This window comes from Myotis davidii, unplaced genomic scaffold (genome assembly GCF_000327345.1).
Source record: "Myotis davidii unplaced genomic scaffold, ASM32734v1 scaffold1323, whole genome shotgun sequence".
Classification (NCBI taxonomy): Eukaryota; Metazoa; Chordata; class Mammalia; order Chiroptera; family Vespertilionidae; genus Myotis; species Myotis davidii.
In genome coordinates this window covers 1,190,381-1,204,357 of record NW_006294585.1, presented here as the reverse complement: position 1 = coordinate 1,204,357, position 13,977 = coordinate 1,190,381, and the positions used below count along the sequence as shown (strand labels likewise).

General features: G+C 41.7%; 1 protein-coding gene across 6 annotated transcripts in view; it reads left to right on the top strand.

The window, feature by feature from the left end:
* LOC102764560 (nesprin-1) overlaps nucleotides 1-13,977 on the top strand; it is a 141,900-nt gene that overhangs the window by 39,487 nt on the left and 88,436 nt on the right. For all 6 annotated transcript variants that reach the window (XM_006768718.2, XM_006768720.2, XM_015567191.1 and 3 more), the window contains 9 exons: nucleotides 345-500; nucleotides 3,806-3,976; nucleotides 5,340-5,473; nucleotides 5,876-6,080; nucleotides 8,663-8,845; nucleotides 9,375-9,521; nucleotides 10,519-10,673; nucleotides 11,084-11,231; nucleotides 13,260-13,354. In XM_006768718.2, coding sequence (XP_006768781.1) covers nucleotides 345-500; nucleotides 3,806-3,976; nucleotides 5,340-5,473; nucleotides 5,876-6,080; nucleotides 8,663-8,845; nucleotides 9,375-9,521; nucleotides 10,519-10,673; nucleotides 11,084-11,231; nucleotides 13,260-13,354 — 1,394 coding nt within the window. The remainder of the gene's footprint in view (nucleotides 1-344; nucleotides 501-3,805; nucleotides 3,977-5,339; nucleotides 5,474-5,875; nucleotides 6,081-8,662; nucleotides 8,846-9,374; nucleotides 9,522-10,518; nucleotides 10,674-11,083; nucleotides 11,232-13,259; nucleotides 13,355-13,977) is intronic.

Below are 13,977 nucleotides of genomic sequence, written 5' to 3'. Positions count from 1 at the left end.
AGGACGGGGTAATTTTTCCAACACCAAGATACATGAATTTAAGAATTTAATCATGTTACCAGTTCCAACTATTTCCTATAGCTTCTTGAAAAAAAGTGACATGGTGACATTTCCTTATCAGGCAATCAAAATTTTACTTTGATATGTTATGCTAATTTATCATGGAATAAAAAGGCCATTTACATAATTTAAATGCAGGAAAAAGTTTCACTATGGAGACCCTGTCCTGAGAATTATAAGCTTTGGGGGTTATTTAGAGATTTTTAGGTCATGAGACTGTCATGGCTCAATTTCAGTGCATCATAATAGAGCAATTTAAAATGACTATGTTTTTAATCTTTCAGGATCTAGAAGATTTGATTAAAGCCAAAGAAAAAGAGGTGGAGAAGATTGAACAGAGTGGACTTGCTTTGATTCAGGACAAGAAAGAAGAAGTGTCTGGTGCTGTCGTGAGCACGCTGCGGGAGCTCAGGCAAACCTGGGCGCATTTAGACCACATGGTAATGTTAATGTTGTGAGCGCTGGCTCCAAGCCCGGCTTGCCATGTCACGCTCATGACCTGCTGTTGGTTTTCCTAAAGTAACTGAGTAATTAATATGAATATGTACATCAACTCTTAAATTGATTTCAAAGAGAGAGGGAGAGGGAGAGAGAGAAACAGCAATAATTAGAGAATCATTGATCTGCTGCCTCCTGCATGCCCCCTACTGGAGATTGAACCCCCAATTCGTGCATGTTCCCTGACCAGGAATTGAACCATGACGTCCTGATTCATAGGTCAGTGCTTAACCATTGAGCAACACGGGCCAGGCTATTAACCTCTTTTTTTTTTTTAAAGTCTAGCTTCAGATCTTTTCTATAATAAATATACAATAACCTCATTCATTTCCATGTTCATAGACACCATTTAGGCACACACATTTCTCCGATGTGTATCCCCAGCCCAGATTTCTCTCCTAAAATCTAGATAGAGACGGAGGCTGGGGTCGAGAGAGAACCCAATGTGTAGACGTCTCCTCTTGCATGACCAGTAGACATCTCAAATTCCCGTGTCCAAACCACCTCCTATCCCCACCCCCCACCTACACTCTCCCCCCATCGCAGACAATGACAACTCTAACCTTCCAGTTGTTCGGGCAGAAAACCGTAGGGTCATCCTTCACTCCTGTCTTCCTGTCATACCCCACATCCAGCCCATCAGCAAACAGGTCAGGTGTATTTTCAGACTCCAAGCTCTGCCCTGTCCCTGCACTTAGCACCCAGGCCCCTGTCATCACGACCACTCACCGTGAGGTTGTCAGTGACCTCCTCAGTAGCCTCCTTGCCAGAGAGGTCCTGTTCAGATGGAGGCCAGATCACAGCAGTCCTCAGCTCAAACCCTCCATTAGCTTCTCGTCTCATTTAGAATGAGGACAAAACCTGGTGAGGACCTGAAGGCCCACGTGACCCGGCCTCCAGGGTCCCTCTGACCTCGTCTCCGGCAGCTGTCTGTCCTGCAGGCTCATTTGGCTTCTGTTCTCCCCCTGCTCTTGAACTCTACAGGCCTGGCCTACATTCAGGGACTTTGCACTGGCTGTGTCCTTCACCTGGAACACCACACCCGCTCCTCAGTATCCACCAGGTCACTCCCTACCCTCTCCTCAGCATCCACCAGGTCACTCCCTACCCTCTCGTCAGTATCCACCAGGTCACTTCCTTTCCTCAAAGTCTTTCTTCAAATTTTCCATCTCAGTGTGGGCTTTCCTGACCCCCGCCCCCCCATACTCCCTGACTCTCTCCTTTGCTCTGCCTTTATTTCTATTATTTCTCAACTTCTAACATGTGGTATAGTCTACTTCTCTGTTCATATTTCTCCCACTGAAACATAGCTCCATGAGACACTTGATAAATATAAGCTGAATGGAGTGTTGAATCCTCTGAAAGAAGAATACACGTCAAAGCAAATACTGTTCTGCACGCAAATAGTTATTATCCACACTTCACAGAGGCAGGCGCTGCAGCACCGGCAGGACAGTGAGTGAGACCAGCGGCCCAGCAAGCAGCTGCTTACAGCCTGTGTGCTCTCCTCCCAGTTCAGCGGGGCAGTTTTCCCTTCCCTTAGTTTCAACCTGATTTTTAATTCACTTTTTTGTATATTTTTATAAGTTTACTATCTTTTTATTTATTTATATATTTTTATTGATTTCAGAGAGTAAGAGAGAGGGAGAGAGAGATAGAAACATCAATGATGAGAGGGAATTGTTGATCAGCCGCCTCCTGCATGCCCTACACTGGGGATCAAGCTCACAACCCGGGCATGTGCCCTGACCAGGTATTGAACCGTGTCCTTCTGGTTCATAGGTCAGCATTCAACCACTGAGCCACACTGGCTGGCCTATATGTATTTTTATAAATCATCACAAATTCTTGGAAACAATTTACCATATAAATAAATTAAGGGATTCTTAGAAACATCATCTCAAGCATAACACAAAGAAGAACTAGACTCCTTAAAAATTCTCATTTCCTCCTGGCTTTATTTTCCTGTCTCTTCCTGACTTTCTTGGGCTGGGCCCTGGGACCTGTCTGCACCTGTGGGCATTGCCTCATCTCTGAGGCAGCACCTTCTTAGTCCGTGGGCCCATTAGGTGGTATCTCAATTGGCTTCAACATTATTTTTTATGCTAAGAAAAAAAGCAGAGTGTGCAGGTACAAATTAATGTATTATATAATCTACTAGACGCCTGGTGCACGAAATTCATGCAAGAATAGGCCTTCCTTCCCCCAACTGCCAGCACTGGCTTCCCTCCCAGCCCTGGCTCTGTCCAGAAGGTCGTCTGGCCTAATTAGCATGTTATGCTTTTATTATTATAGATTTTCTTAATTATGGTCATAGTTCCTCCATATTGAAAAGGTTGCATTCAGAAGATTGGGGCTGACATCCAGGAAGTCCAAGGCAGATATCTTTCTAAATGATACAGACAAACTAAAAACTTAACTTTTCTGTTGCAGATAAGTATGGGGGGAAGTGTTCTGAGAAGTTTTTGTCTCAAGATACTCATTTGTGCGTGTGTGTGCACATATGTGAGATAGATAGATAGACTGATAAGTATCATTTCCTGGGACCAGATTTGCCTTGTTTCAAATATAGACTTCTCACATTCTAGCAGCATGATCCCAGGTGATTTTCATAACATCTTTGTGCCTCAGTTTCCTCATCTGTGAGACGGGGATGATGTTATCTACCTCATAAAGTTGTTATGAAGACTAAAGTTAATGCATTAGTCAAAACACTCATTTTCTAAACTGTAGTATTAAATATATTGGCTTTTTATCACTTTTATATATGTTACATATAAAGATTATGTATAAAACCTTTTCAAGAATTTTGATTTAGTCCTAACCGGTTTGGCTCAGTGGATAGAGCGTCGGCCTGCGGACTGAAAGGTCCCAGGTTCAATTCCGTCAAGAGCATGTACCTTGGTTGTAGGCACATTCCCAGTAGGGGGTGTGCAGGAGGCAGCTGATTGATGTTTCTCTCTCATCGATGTTTCTAACTCTCTATCTTTCTCCCTTCCTCTCTGCAAAAAATCAATAAAACATTTTAAAAAAAGAATTTTGATTTAGACTGAGTGTTCAAAAGTAGGAGAGGCATCAGTTTCAACATTGTTATATCTTATGTTTGAAATCTTTTGTGTTTGAGTTCATTTATAATACCTGCAACCCTGATAAAGTTCTTCAATATTAATTTTTCCCACCCATTGAACACATGTTTTGTAATGTTAAGTGTGATGCAGTTGTGAGACGTGTCTTTCTCTTTGAACAGGCTGGGCAGTTAAAGGTACTGCTGAGGTCCGTGCATGACCAGTGGAGCCAGCACAAGGCGGCCTCCGATGAGATCAACAGCGGCCTCCTGGAGGCCAGGTACTCCCTCTCCCGCTTCCGCCTGCTGGTCGGCTCCGTGGAAGCTGTGCAAGTGCAGGTAGACAACCTTCAGGTAAGGACTGAGCTCATCCTGCCCTGAACATGCTTTTGAATTTGAGAAAATAAAATAGCAAATGTGGACATCATCCTGGAATATTGCTGTCTATTGCTTACATTTAATTATTTTTGAAATGTTTAAATAATTTTACCTGCAGATATCTCTAAACGATACAGACAAACTAAAAACTTAATTTGTTCCTCATCCAAACTTGCCTGTGGATACCGAATTCTGGATTAACGGTATCTAATGAAATGACTTTTAATTCTAACATGTAAATATCCACCTGAATATATTTTGTAAAATGATTTTTATACCCAAATCTATCTCCTTGATCCATGTCGCTGCCTTCTCTGTCTTCCCTTTTCTCTTTTTATCCTGCTTCTCCAAACATATGCTCAGGGATTAAAAAGACAGCAAAGAGAAAAATAGCAAAAGTGGTAAATTTTTAAACTACTGTTTTCCTTTTATTTAGCATAATATCTGTGGTCTGCCCAGTGTGTACACATATCCTCTGTTTTTGGCACCGGCTGCTTCATTTCCTGTGTCATTATCATTGCATTCATCTCGAGTGGCATCGTGGCATCGTTGCTGTTTGACTTAAACACAGCACCCCTCCTAGCTCAGGCCACTTCCCTCAGATTAGCTGCTGCCCCCACTTCCTGGCACATCTGGGCACTGGACACCCCACCTGTCACTGCTCTTTGTCCCCGGCTACTTAATGCAGACTATGGGGTGGCACGGCAGGCCCTCAAGGGGTGGGATGCCAGCAAGGGCCCAGCATGTATCTCCTTGGTTTGGAGATCAACATGTGTATGCTGCTAACCTCATAGGCAGGCTTTCTGAAGGGCATACCTTTGGGGAGGGGGGGGGCTGGGCAGTCAGGAAGAAGGATAACATGTGTCTATATAATGTATTTGAAACTTAAATTCTTGTTGCAGATGCTAAGAATCATTTAAAGTTATTTTGAGAATAGTAAGTTTAAAAGCACATTTTAAAACTTTGAGGAGGTTATAAGGACTTTTTAACTTAGCCTTGTCTGTGTTGAACACCTGCAAATGCTCTCTTAAGGTATGAAAGAATCCAGGGTCTTTACTTTGCATATTTTGAATCGATGGCCATCAGATACCAGTGTTAAATAGGACTGGACTTTGTAGCCTCCGTCACGTATGGAGATGTACTAAGAATCGAGACCATCACTTAGTTGCACGGAGAACTGAGACTCTCAGTAATACTTGCATATAAAGCATTGCAGCCACTGTCTCTATATTCATATGTGCATATTCATGAAAGCAGCTACAAATTACTTTTAGACTTCGTTTTTAGCATTTAGACCTAAAAACTGCTATTTTATCTGTGGTATTTTTTCTCTGGGCAGAATCTTCAAGATGATCTAGAGAAACAGGAAAAGAGCTTACAGAAATTTGACTCTGTCACCAACCAGCTGATAAGACAGTGTCACCCACCTGTGACAGAAACTCTCACCAGCACCTTAAAGGAAGTCACCATGAGGTATGGCGCTTGCTCACTTGACACTGTGATGCACTGCGTACAGCACAACCACATTGTAAGCGGTGACGCAATGAAAACTTGTGAGCGTTTTGAATTTGGGCTTTGCAGATTTTATTCCACTTGCGCTTTAATTCTGACAACATGAAGCTAATGGTAAGTAAAAGCAGGGAAGATGTTTAGAGAGAAATTAGAACTGCTCTGTACCCAGAGATGGGCCTCATTCCCGCAGGCTCCCCCTGGGGTGGCTGTGACAGGCTCCTTTTTATGATGTGCAATAGAAATGAGACATCCTTGCATGCCTTCCAAATGCGCATGACGCAGGATCATGAAACATAAAACAGCAAGTCAGAGCCTTTGGCGCGAGGGGGAGGTCTACCCACGCGTGTTGGGTCTCGTTTCCAGATGGAACAACTTGCTGGAGGAGGTGGCGGAGCAGCTGCAGGCCAGCAGGGCCCTCCTGCAGCTGTGGCGGCGGCACCGGGACTACTCGGCGCAGTGCGCCTCGGCGGTCCAGCAGCAGGCGGGCCGCACCCAGGAGCTGCTGAAGGCAGTCGCCAGCAGGGACATCGCCGATGACGAAGTGGCTACGTGGGTTCACGATTGCAGTGTACGTTCCGGCACGATCATGGTCTGTTTCCCAAACATGCCTTTCGTAGACTTCTCCAGTTTGGCAGGGCGAGTGCTGATGTGGGTAAGCCTTTGGTATGTCTCAGTAGGTGAGACGATGATCCCCAAAGAGTTGTTTTAATCAAGGAGCCTGCTAGGTTTTCAGAACACATGCATCGGATTTTAAAGGCCCCTCTCATTATTCCATTTATCTATCTATCTATCTATCTATCTATCTATCTATCTATAGGGAGGGAGAGACAGAAACATCAATGATGAAAGAGAATCATTGATCAGCTGCCTCCTGCACGCCCCCTACTGGGGATTGACTCGAAACCAGGGCATGTGCCTTTGACCGGAATCAACCCCCAGATCCTTCAGTCCACAGGCTAACGCTCTATCCACTGAGCCAAACTGGCTAAGGCTCATTTTTCCATTGAAAACAATGAGTTGTTTTCCCATTTTTCTTAGTGGAATGCAGTCCATGTGAACGATTCAAGCTGTTTCTACAGAGATGGTCAATATAAGAAATGACCATATGGAGAATAATGGTATATCTTTTAAAAATCTATGTTAAAGGTTTCATCCAGTTTGGTTCATTATCTTTTACATAAACATCAACATAATGCCTTCTAAGAATTTAATGGCACAAAGAAGCCTTTATCTCCTGATTTATGGGTGTATTCTTCTTAATAGCTCTCTAATAGTTCAGTTTTTCACTGTATCTGCCAATAACCTACTTAAGGTTTTCGGGAACAGTTCTCTTGATTCCCGCAGTTCATGGCTCTTACTATTTGTCCTTTTTTGTCTTTAATGAATTTGTTTCAAATATCTTCTTACAAACTTTTCCACTTAGTTTATCAGAATTAGGCAAGTTATAAAAAGCACATAAATAAAAGTTTAACCTAGTCTAATACGTTTACATTAATAACAAATCATCACGTGAAAGCTAAAGTTGAATATGTATGGTGAATATAGTTCTCCTGCTTTTTCTCCGTCTACTGAGGGTTTATCCTTAACAAGATTTGTCATTTTCAATATTCAGCCCTCCGAGTGGAGATACACCTGTTTTAGAGTGCAGTGCTCCCAGTTGTGCCTTTATCTGATAGCCATGTCAAGGGTCAAGTCGCCCTTTGCTTTTCTTCCTCTCACAGTAGGCCCTGCGTGTGTATACGCAGGCTCTTCTCTCTCCTCCATGTCTGGTGGGGCACCAGCAGCAAGTAGAAGAGTCAGTCATGTGTCATCGCTTAGGGCAGTGATGGCGAACCTATGACACGCGTGTCAGAGGTGACACGCGAACTCATTTTTTTGGTTGATTTTTCTTTGTTAAATGGCATTTAAATATATAAAATAAATATCAAAAATATAAGTCTTTGTTTTACTATGGTTGCAAATATCAAAAAATTTCTATATGTGACACGGCACCAGAGTTAAGTTAGGGTTTTTCAAAATGCTGACACGCCGAGCTCTAAAGGTTCGCCATCACTGGCTTAGTGGTAGACGGAAACCAGAAACTGGATTTCCACTGGCTTATCATTCTGAGCATAAAAGGTGGAGGCAAGAGCTACCATGGAAAATCCTGGAAGTGCAGCTCACCCCTAGCCCTGGGTACCAGAACCATTGTGAGGGTTCCACAGTCCCACTGAGATAGGCGGGTATGTCACAACCACTGTACCTCGACCACCCACCCTACAGATGATGCTGTGGATAAACTCATCTCTTGGGTCTATAACGCTAAGTAGAAAGAGATAAAATGTGGCGCTGTGTTTTCAATTTGACATCAATTATATGAAGAAGCAAGAAAAAACTGTCCACTGTTGCAGTTATTGGCTCTACTTGTAGACTTGTTTTTCTTGTTTATGTATGTTTTGCTGCATTCCCCTGTGTTCTACAGTAAAAGTCGCTGTGGCTTTTATGATCAGAACTAGAGGCCTGATGCACGAAATTCACAATAATTAACATATTACGTTTTTATCATTATAGATAGTAAATGCGTTCTAAAAATTTTTAATCCACATGAGTTCTTGCTAGACAGCACGCAATCCCACACCATACATTATCTGGAGAGCTTCAGTTTTAAGTCTTTGGCCCCAGCCCCAATGTTGGTGACCATCAACTGAGAAAGCATTCTGCTTTCAGCCCTCTGTCCTCCCTTCAGTCCCAGGACACAGCTGCCTCTTCTGGGTTGCCTGTGGGCATTCGCAGCCCCGGCTAGGAAACCAGCCACAGGAAGGAGAAAATGCCAGGACATTTGGCTGTGTGTGCCTTTGGATTGATTAGTGGGGTGTGGAACCCTGGCGATGGTTCTGGTGCGCAGGGCTAGGGGTGAGCTGCACTTCCAGTATTTTCCATGGCATCTCTTGCCTCCACCTTTTATGCTCAGAATTATAAGCCAGTGGAAATTGAATTTACAAATTGGACTCAATTCTTGATTATTTTTCCTTCATTTAAAGGTGATTTCGTGTAATAACTTGACAGATAAGAATGGGGTGTTTCTACATGTGTGGCCCTTCGCTGATTGTTTGTTATATGGACTACACTTAGCATGTGGTTTCATGACGGGCGTGTTTTCATCTTCCACAGGACCTCCTCAGAGGTCTGGGCACCGTTAAGGATTCCCTGTTTGTTCTCCATGAGCTGGGGGAGCAACTCAAGCAGCAGGTGGATGCTTCCGCAGCAGCAGCCATTCACTCGGACCAGCTGTCTCTGAGTCAACACTTGTGTGCCCTGGAGCAGGCTCTTTGCAAACAGCAGGCCGTGTTACAGGTACAGCTCACATTCGGCCTGTGTTGTCAGTGGGTGTTCTGTAGCTCCTGAGCATAAACCCAGGAAAAGAAGATTTTTCATCATTCAGACACTGCCTCCTTCAAGACCAAAGGATAAAAATATAAACAAACTTGGCATTTTCAGTGGGAATAAGGAAAGGCGGGAGTTTTACCCTATTCTTTACAAAGTAATTGTGCCCTTAAACTGTGCTTTCTTCCGTGGCACTGAGTAAAATATGTTCAGTTAATAACACTAAGTCGCTTAATATTAAAATTCATAAGTTTTTGCAAGCATCAGAATATATTTCAGTTTGGTAATATATTTTAAGAGTGACTCTAACCGGGTAATTCTACATAGAAGTAACACATTCTAGGTTTTAAAAAATTGTATTATTAAAAAGAAGAAAATGTAAAATCATTGTAGCCTTGTCTGTCCAGTTGCAATTAGACAATAGACTATGAGAAATGATTTCAGTCTCCTTGTCCTTTCACTAGATTTCTAACTATTCATTTTCTTTCGTAATGAAAAGGCTGGAGTTCTTGACTATGAAACCTTTACCAAGAGTTTAGAAGCTTTGGAGGCCTGGATAGTAGAAGCTGAAGAAATACTTCAAGGGCAGGACCCCAGCCACTCATCTGACCTCTCGACCATCCAGGAGAGGATGGAAGAACTGAAGGCAAGTGTGTGGAAATCCTCATCCCAGACCTTCCATCTTCCCTCCTCCAGACCTTAAGGAAAACTCAAAACTTTGGACATAGGCCTTTTTATTTTGAGTTGATTCCTTCTCCAGGGTGATGAGCCTTTTGCAGAGCACGCAAAGGGAAAGCACACGCAGCCAAATGTCCTGGCATTTTCTCCTTCCTGTGGCTGGTTTCCCGGATGCCCACAGGCAGACCAGAAGAGGCAGCCGTGTCCTGGGATGAAGGGAGGACAGAGGGCTGAAAGCATAGATTGCTTTCTCAGTTGATGGTCACCAACATCGGGGCTGGGGCCAAAGTCCTAAAACTGAAGCTCTTCAGATACTGTGTGGAGTGGGATAGTGTGCCATCTAGCAAGAACCCAACAACTCTTGCTTACGTAGCTCTTCCCCTTTGTTGCTGGGTGACTCTGAGCTTCTGGGCCTCTTTTTCCTCATGGTAAAGTGGGGATTGTAGTGTAGTACCTAACGGGGTTGTTTTGAGGCTAAAAATGAGTTATTGTATTACCTGTAAAGCTCTTATAACAATGCTTAGTTCAGATAAGTGCTCAATAAATGTTAATTATTATTACTATCACTATTATTATTAAATAATAAAGGGACAGATTAGCAAAGATAAATGAACTATAGAGGTAAGAAGTAAGCCTTCTGAGCCATCAGCATAATTTTCATTATCAGTTCTATGAAGAATTACTTTTTATTCGTAAATGAATCCAGTCAATAATACACGTAACTACTTACTGTTCCCCAAGGGTGGTGAGTAGCAATAGCCAAGTGACAGTGGCAGCCCCGGATGCAGACTGGAAGGTGCAGCTTTTCTTTATCTGCAGCTCTCGCGATGGCAAGCAGGTGGCCCAGAAATGCCCAGGAGAACAACAGCCGGCCTCTTGCTGAAATCCAAGTTCACTGAGCACTTGGAAAGCTGCCTCCTCTTTCTGACCACGGTGCTAAACCCGCTCTTAAATCTCGCTTTCAGGGACAGATGTTAAAATTCAGCAGCATGGCCCCAGATTTAGACCGTCTGAATGAGCTTGGCTACAGGCTACCCCTGAATGACAAGGAAATCAAAAGGATGCAGAGTCTGAACCGGCACTGGTCTCTCATCTCCTCTCAGACCACAGAGAGATTCAGGTAGAGTCTCCAAGAGATGTTTTGGCGGCTGTGACATGTCAATAGAAACCAGTTCATGATCGGTGTGCAGTTATAAAGCCTAGGTCTTTCCGATGTACAAAATTGGAACTAAAAGTAAGAAGCTCAAATTGTGCTTTCCCATGTTTAATGTACTAAATATTTTTTTAATCAAAAAATTGCAAGCCCTTTTACAGAACAATATATTAAGATGCATCATCATATCATTCTTAAAACTTACCATCTTAAACTTTTTTTCCAATTTTGTTTTCTAAATTTTACTACCTAACGTGAAAGGTTTGTGATAGTCAAATTAGAATCAGAGGCAGAAATTATTTAATCTTGTTTTATATGCCAAAGATAGAAGAATAAGCAACAACATAGCCACTATTCTCTTTCCTTTATTCTGTCAGTAAGTTGCAGTCATTTTTGCTACAACATCAGACTTTCTTGGAAAAGTGCGAAACATGGATGGAATTCCTGGTTCAGACGGAGCAAAAATTAGCCGTCGAGATTTCAGGCAATTATCAGCATCTTCTGGAGCAGCAGAGGGCCCATGAGGTGAGTTATGCCAGTAGATTAGGGGCAGTTAATAGGCCTTTGGAAGATGCTACAAAATGCCATGTGGGGGAATTAAAAGGCAGAGTCTTGTGCTGAGTTTGCTAAATGCACGCACTGTTTTTGCCTTCTTTCTTTTGATGGCTTAATTCCCAAACTGTAGCCCACGCTTTGCCCCATCGTTGGTTATAAGCTGATGGCCGGCTTCCATACCCTGCACTGGATAGCGTCACAATTGTGGTCAAGATCTACTTACAGGGGTGGGGAGGGGAGGCAGGCAGCATTGTGGAAGGAGTTCAGAAAGTTGGATTCAATTTTCAAATTGAGTTACAGACTCCATTAATATTGCCAAGGCTAGTTGTTATAGAGATTCTGCTTTGGTAAGTCTTAGATAAAGGAAAATTGTGTGTTCTTTAAAAAGCATATATGCGTTTTATACTAGGGAATCAACCTACCAAAACCTCCAAGTGCACCTCTTGACCAGATTATATTCTATTTTTTAAGAAACACTGATAGAAAACTAGATACAAAACCCAAATTAGTTATTTTGCTGTGGGCCTCTATTTTGCTATTTACTGCTGCGACTGAGTTGTTCCATGTATTTATAAAATATATGCAAATGGGGAGATAGGATTTACCTACAAGCAGAGAAAAGGCTTAATGCAGAATTTAAAAGAGAATAAAATGAATTTTGAAGCATTTTGTTTCGCATTTAAGAAATCAAGAATTTAAATACGTGTAAGGTATTTTTAAGTCCATTTTTATTGATTTGACTGACGAGGAAATAAAATACAGTGAATGAAATCTGCAATGAGATACCCCTTTACACCCACTAGAATGGCTACAATGGAACAGATCAATGTTGATGAGGGAGGGAATAGAGAACCTGGAATCCTTACCCATTGCTGATAGGAATTGAAAATAGTGAAGCTGTTTTGGAAAACAGTGTGGGAGTTCCTCCTAGTGTTCAACATAGAGTTATCATGTGACCCTGTATCTCCACTCCTGGGTGGAATCATCCAGGAAAAAGGAAACTATACATCCACACATATATCCATCTGGTCAAAAGCTTGTACAAGAATATTGTTTATAGTGGCATTATTCATAGTAGCCAAGAAGTGGAAGCAACTCAGATATCCACCAACTGAAGAATAAATAAATAAAATGTGGTATCTTTATACAGTGGAATACTACTCGGCAATAAAAAGGAAATGCTTTGTTGACATATATTGCAAAATGGATCAGACTTGAAAATATAATGCTAAGGGAACAGAAGCCAATAACAAAAGACAGCACGCTGCATAAGTCCATTGATATGAAATGTCAAGATGAAAAATAGGTTTGAGGTTACTTAGAGGTGGGGATTGAGAGGAAATGGGGAGTGATTCTTAATGAGCATGAAGTCCTTTTCGGGGTAATGAAAATGGTCTAAGATTTATTGTGGTATTGGTTGCACAAGTCTGCAAATATAATAAAAATCATTAAATTACACACTTTCAATAGGTGAATTATATGGTATGTGAATTATATCTCAATAAACCTGTTTAAACAACAATTGGAAAAAAAGGTTGGAATCGTCTCTGTTGAATTTTTCAGTATTGAAATAATTTTATTAACCCAATTAAACTGAAAAATAGTGAGTTCCAAAAAAAGTCTCTTTTATTTTTCACTCTTCAACTTCTTAAAAGGTCGTAAGCTAGTCTCTGTATGAAACCATACTCTGCATACAGAAAGATCTGGAATACAATTTATGTGCTAACCAACTTTATAGGTGATTTCAAAAGAAAGGAGAGGAACATAATTCTACTTTTAGTCAGTTTTGGTAAACAGAAATTAAACTTTAAGGCTATCCTAATTGATGGTTTACAACTACGTTATTTCTACACTGCAGGATAAAACAAGTATCCCGACTCAGCTGGAGATATTTTTCATAATCTTGCTTAAATCAGAACTTTTGGAAACTTATTAGAGAATGGGACATTAAAATTAGAAACTCTAAATTATGTGTTTTTTTGTGTTTTTTAATAACAGTTGTTTCAAGCAGAGATGTTCAGTCGTCAACAGGTTTTGCACTCGATCATTACTGATGGGCAGCGTCTTCTGGAACAAGGTCAAGTTGATGACAGGTAGGACCTTTGATATATTATTATGAAGAAAGGTTCCAGTAAATTAGTCATTTTCTTTCTAATGAGCAGATTAGAAGGCATATATCCAAGGCAATTGTACTGCAGCAGAACCTCCGTAATTGGAGGAGAGGCTTCTATGAATCTCTGAAATGACTGAGGATTGAATCTTTTTAAAGAACCGCTATTATATGATATGAAGGACGTATCGTAATTGGAAATCACTTAGCTATTCGTCTGTAGGAGACTGGGATTAATAAATAGATCAGAATGAATTGTATCAATGAGGCATCAATGGTTTATAAACATATGCTTCTCATAGTCTCATATGATTACAGACATTTTATTCCTAAAAGGAGCACAGAGATGGTTAGACCATCCCTCTAACTTACAGATGAAAACTTGAGGCCCAGAAATGTGAACTGATTGGACCAAGGCCACAGAACGGAACTACGTAACACAGAATCGAGCCTAGAACTGGAGTATCTGGTTTTTAGTCGAGAACAGCCAGCTTTCTCATACCTTGCTAACTCCACCAGATTTGAAAACAGTGGGCTGCCTTAGATCAGATTACACGCAGCCTGCTTCCTCTTGGTATACTTAGCAGATTCTTTATTTAAAATGCA